The 6000-nt window shown below is 46.4% G+C and overlaps 1 protein-coding gene across 1 annotated transcript; it reads left to right on the top strand.

Annotated features, from left to right (window-relative positions):
• Positions 1-651: 651 nt before the first annotated feature.
• S100A11 (S100 calcium binding protein A11) lies at positions 652-5196 on the top strand. Its single transcript, XM_023213758.1, has 3 exons — positions 652-808; positions 3900-4052; positions 4874-5196. The coding sequence occupies exons 1-3, from the start codon at positions 806-808 to the stop codon at positions 5033-5035; spliced, it is 318 nt and encodes a 105-aa protein (XP_023069526.1). The 5' UTR covers positions 652-805; the 3' UTR covers positions 5036-5196.
• Positions 5197-6000: the final 804 nt, after the last annotated feature.

Raw genomic sequence — 6000 nt, 5'->3', positions numbered from 1 at the left:
TAGGAACTTGTCTACAATTCTGACCCACACTCTGTCCTAATACTCTTGCTTTTGTTTTTTGTTGTTTGTTTGTTGAGACGGAGTCTCGAGTCTCGGCTCACTGCAAGCCCCAGCTCACTGCAAGCTCCGCCTCCCGGGTTCACGCCATTCTCTTGCCTCAGCCTCCGGAGTAGCTGGGACTACAGGCGCCCGCCACCATGCCCGGCAAATTTTTTGTATTTTTAGTAGAGACGGGGTTTCACCGTGTTAGCCAGGATGGTCTCGATCTCCTGACCTCGTGATCCGCCCGCCTCGGCCTCCCAAAGTGCTGGGATTACAGGCCTGAGCCACCGCGCCCGGCCCACTGTTGTTTTTAAAAGACACCTTTCTGCCTATCTAACCTAAATGCCCAGGATGAGCTCATGAAAGACCCACGGACATGGACAGACTTCCTGAAGACTACTGTGCAAAACTTGTAATTCTACAAAGTGAAAAATCTTCAAGATTCACAGGACGGGGTGGAGGGGGCCGGGGGGAAAGAGGGGGGAAAAGAGGGAAAGGAGGGAGAGTGAGACTGCTTAAATCTCTGGAGAGGACGGTGGGTTTGATTCTTAAAGCGCAGTTCTGTGGTTAGCGCAGGCCGCGGTCCCAGGCCCAGCCCGGGAGGCGGGGCGGGGCGGGCGCGGAGGCTGTCTGAGTAAGGCTTGGGCAAGGCTGGGCCGGGAAGGGCGTGGGTCGGGGAGAGGTTCCAGACCCGCACGCCGCGCGCACAGAGCTCTCAGCGCCGCTCCCAGCCACAGCCTCCCGCGCCTCGCTCAGCTCCAACATGGTAAGCCTCGCTTTTCTTCTTCTTCTTCTTCTTCGTACATGAGAAGAAAAAGAATTTAAAAACTCACACACATACTTCCCAGCCGACTTTATCTTTGACTTATGTGTGGACGTGGCAGGAAACAGCAGGAAAAATCAGCCTCGTGGGAAGGAACTAAGGGAAGAAGAGATGGAAGCCGTAAAATCATCCCTGTGGTGACAGCCTAGGGTAGCAGCAGAGGTTCTTTAGCCTTCCCAGTCACGACGAGGCCCGGGGCTGGGAAAGAGGAAGTGCTGGCAGCTCACCGCGCGGGGACGGGGACCAGTCCTGGGTCCGTGCCTGCAGCCCCTCGCCAGTGCTCTCCCGGGAGCCCAGGGACGCCTAGGAGCAAGTTGAAGGCAGGGGGCTGGAAAGCTGCGAAGGGTCACTAGTTATTTCTGTAGACCAGAGAAGGGACATTTTAGAACTTGGTCGTCTAGCCCCAAGGAAAATCAAAGTTTCAGTAAGCAGCCGGCGGACGGCCAAGACCCAACGGGACTGAAACTTTAGCCGGTCGCCGCCGGCGGCACTGCGGCCAAGAATGTGGGAGGAACCCGGTCCCAGCTGAGCCCTCTCCTTCCTCTTCCTTTTACCCCACCATCTTTTTAGCGACTCCCTCCGTAACTTATTTTTCTCTTCTTATCTCCTTTCAGCTCCCGGTAGAACTCATATTTTCCGTAATTCCACCTCCAAAATCTCTTTCTTTACCTCTCATTAGTGAAGAGAGCCAGCAAACTTTGGCCCGCGGGCTAAGTCGGGTTTTCTGTTGTGCCCACAAGCTAAGAATAAAATTTACGTTTGTAAATGGTTGAAAGAAATCAAAAGAAGAAAAATACTTTCTGACATGTGAAAATTATGTGGAAATCAAACTTCAGTGTCTATAAATGAAGTATTGGAACACAGCCACGCCCATTCCCTTCCATACTGTCTGGGGTTGCAGTCCTGCTACAGCAGGGACAGAAAGCTCCGGAGGGTGTTGGTTAAGAATGAGAAGACAATAGTTGAGGTTTTTAAAATTGCTACTTCCTTTTCATTGTATTTTTTTATTCTTTCCTCAAATGTTGAGCGCTTAGCATGCATTTTAAAAATTATTTCACAGTATCGTTTATCATAATGTTTGCTCCTTGCTATCGCCATCCCCACCAAATAAGACTCCAAGAGTGCCATGAGGTGTGGAGGTTCTCCTCTCCTTCAGCCACGGCTCCACCCTGGGCAGAGCTTTTCCGTCTCTGGGCGTCCTCAGGACCCATCTCCAAAGTGCCCTGGAGCTCTACAGATTATGCCATTCCATTTTAGTAATTTGATAATTGTGTCTCTTTCACTTTGGAGAATTACCTCTGGGAGGAAATGTAAAGAGGTTTTAATTTTCTTGTGGCTGAGAGCAACAGCAACAGTTTTCAAAAGAAGATAATCTTTAAATTACATCAAGACTGATGTTAAGGAGAGAAAAATGTGTATGGAAAAGCAAAACTGTCTGCATTCTGGAAGGAAAAGGGGCAGGGGGAGAATCTGTAGTTCCAGAGAAAGGTGACAAAGCCCACGCTCCTCATCCTGGTGTGGCCTGCCAGCCAGCGTCCTTCCTGTCATCTGATACCTTACTAAGACAGGGAGATTTTAGGCCTGATATAAAGGGCATGTTGTAACAGAACAAACACATCTGTTTCTAGGCTGTGGTATTTTGTTTCTCCCCTAAAGGCCCCTGAACCTACCAACACTTTTCTTTTTTCTTAAGGAAAAGTTCAATTTAGGGCAAAACAAAAATAGTCATCCTCCAACCATGTGATTCTTGGGTAAAAGTCCACCACTGTTAGGGTTCAGGGGTTCTAATGCTGTAAGATGCAATGGGAGGCAGGATCTCAGCTAGGATCTATGTAGCATAAAGGTTGTACAGGAAGGAGGGATCAATCTGCAGCTGTGTAGCTAAGGGCTCAGATCAGTTCTTAGCACGTGTTAATTACGGAGTGAGAAAGCCTCTAGCTCTGAGTTCCAGGAAGTCCATCCTAAGAACAAAAGAAAGGCTAAATGCTAAGTTGCAAATGTCACCATCCAAACATAAATCATTGTTAATGCTGGGAGGTGAAGTCTCAGAAGGAAGGGTGTGGTCAGGCCGGTTTCCCAGGAAGTCTGTAATTGCGGCTTCCATCCACCAGAGGGAGCCCAACAGCTCCTCACTTTTGGGACCCCAGCTGCTGGAATGACCGGATGACTGGGCCCTATAGAATTTCCTTGAAAAATTCTGCTGTGAGGAAAGATGAGCCCAGTACAAGATTTAAATCTCTTACATTGTAGATGCTGTGTAAGCAACAACCTGAGAGCTTCCTGGTTTGGAGTGACCTCCAGAGAAGCTCCACCTTCTCTGTCACTATTTCTCACCAGAAAGTGGAAGCCTGCAAGGCTAAGGACTGCAGAACCGGACTGGTAGGCCCAGATTCCAGGGCTGGCTCTGCCATATCTATTCCCTTCTCCTGTCCGTTTCCTCACATCTAAGATTAATGATTCCTAACTCTTAAATATGAAAGCCATTTTCAAATGTCTAAAAAGTTCTCTCTCCCACTGCATACACAATGATAGCTATGCTTTTAGTTTTCTCTAAGGAAATATGTGAGTCCCAGGTATTTGGTATTGCTTTAAAAAGAACTGACATTTCATTAATCACAAAAGCCTCCACAGACTCTTGGAAAATTGGAAATTATTAACCTATAGGCAGCGCTTGGTGTGCATATGGATTTGTGGATATAGAGTTACACATGTATTTATCCGCACATTCTAAAAGTATGAGTAAACCTTGTCACCCTCACTCTCATCTAGGCAGTCTACTGCTTTTAAACATGCCAACAATGCCCCACATTTACCCTCCATATATTTCACCTGGAATAAACATGTGGAGAGGGTAGGATGGAAGGTCACAGAATGTGACTTTTTGTGGTTGTCTTGAACCCCTCAGCCCCCTGAAAAAATGACTCACTCTTTTAGGAAACTGCTTTGACCTGAAATAAGATTCCGTGGAGTTTTCTCCAGTATCCAGCCCTTGACATCTTCCCTTGTCTGAGCCCTGCATTTTTTTTCTCCAAAGGCGAAAGTCTCCAGCCCTACAGAAACTGAGCGGTGCATCGAGTCCCTGATTGCTGTTTTCCAGAAGTATGCTGGGAAGGATGGTTATAACTACACTCTCTCCAAGACAGAGTTCCTAAGCTTCATGAATACAGAACTGGCCGCCTTCACAAAGGTACTGGTCCCTGTCTCCCCCACTTCCCCAAAATACCCACAACATGAAACAAGACCCTGACAGAATGGCCAAGAATGAAGGACCAGCAACTGACGCCCCACACTCTTGCTTCGTTTTAACTCACTCCAAGCCAGGAATTTTTCCATTTAGGAAGAGAGATATATGAAATGGTATATGACATAATGGAATTGTTTTCAAATTTTAGTCTTCCACCCCAAAGGTTCTAGGGCAGCCCTGTCCAATAGAACTTTCTGCAGTGGTGGAAATACATTCTATATCTGCTCTATCCAATATGGTAGCCACCAGCCACATGTGCCCACTGAGCACTTGAAATGTGGCTAGTGTGACTGACAGACTGACTTTCTAAATTAGTTAATTTAAATGTAAATGTAAATAGCCATATGTAACCAATGGCTCTAAGTGTGTATCTGTGTTGGCAGCTTGGGCAGGTGGAGGATGAGAGTGATTAGGCAGGGCCTGTGGCCTTTTTCCACCTGGACCCGTTGCACTTTTATACAGTTTATCTATTGGAGTTGCATGCAACACTTGAAAGAAGTGTTCCGCTGGCTTTACAAAACTGAATAGCCCCTAATGTCATAGAAAGAGCCCTGGACGAGGAGTGGGAAAACCCTTGGTCCAAGCCCCAGGTCTGCCCCTTAGGCAGGTCACTTCACCTCTTTTAGTCTGTTTCTGCATCTGGAAAATGGGAATATTAATAATCCCTATCCTGTATCTTATACTCCTGTGAGAATAAAATTTGGCAGCATAATTGAAAGCACCTTAGAAGATGCAATATAAAGGTATAATTATTATCTCTGCAGAACCAGAAGGACCCCGGTGTCCTTGACCGCATGATGAAGAGACTGGATACCAACAGTGATGGACAGCTAGATTTCTCAGAATTTCTTAATCTGATTGGTGGCCTAGCTATGGCTTGCCATGACTCCTTCCTCAAGGCTGTCCCTTCCCAGAAGCGGATCTGAGGACCCCTTGGGCCTGGCCTTCAAACCCATCCCCTTTCCTTCCAGCCTTTCTGTCATCATCTCCATAGCCCACACATCCCCTGAGCCCAGCATACCAACCACCTCATGCAGGCCCCACCTGCCATTAGTAATAAAACAATATCACTTTTTTAAAACATAAACTGGAGAGTTGGTGAATTTGTGCATGGAAGGGTGGAAAGTGGGAGGAATATAAATTAGATTGATAGAAGCTGCATAGTAAATAAGAAAAATGCATCTTGGGTGTACACATAATCATGACTTATAGTACAGCCAGATTCATCTCTAAATTGTTGACTGATGGAGAGTTGTCACTTATTGTCATTGTTTACTCACTGCTACCCCTGTTGGCACTGTCATAGATCCTGAGAATACAACCAGCAAGACAGACAAGGGCCTGCCTTCACTGAGTATAACTTCTAGTTGCAGGAGAGAACAGTGACTAAATAAACAAAGGACTATCAGAGTATAATAAATCCTAGGAAGGGCAGATTACAATTATGTTACAGATTCATGGGGACTATGAGAGGGCACTATTCTGAGGATATGCCATTTGTGCAGAGATATGAAGAACTAGAAAGAGCAAACATTTGAAAAGAAGGAGAAGGCATTTAAAGAGAAGGAACGGGAAGGGCAGAGGTCCTCCAAAGATGAGAAGGATCTGGGATGTTTGTGGAATAGAAAGGAGGCTCGTGTTGCCAAGGTCTTCATGTTTGGCTTAAGCTAGTGTTAACACTAGTTTTAATTTTCTAAACCCTCTGATAAAGCAGCAGGGAAAGAGAGCCTAGAAAGAAGGTGAGAAGACTGACCCAGGGTTAAAAATGACAGATTAGAGGAGAGAGAAAGAGGGGCAGGTTTCTGCAATGTGCAATTATTCCTAAGAAGCACAGGGAAGAAGTGATGTGTTTCCAGAAAACCTCTGATTCCTTATCCATTTATATGAGTTT

Source organism: Piliocolobus tephrosceles, chromosome 1 (genome assembly GCF_002776525.5).
Source record: "Piliocolobus tephrosceles isolate RC106 chromosome 1, ASM277652v3, whole genome shotgun sequence".
NCBI classification, from domain to species: domain Eukaryota; kingdom Metazoa; phylum Chordata; class Mammalia; order Primates; family Cercopithecidae; genus Piliocolobus; species Piliocolobus tephrosceles.
This window is presented reverse-complemented; position numbering and strand designations above follow the sequence as displayed.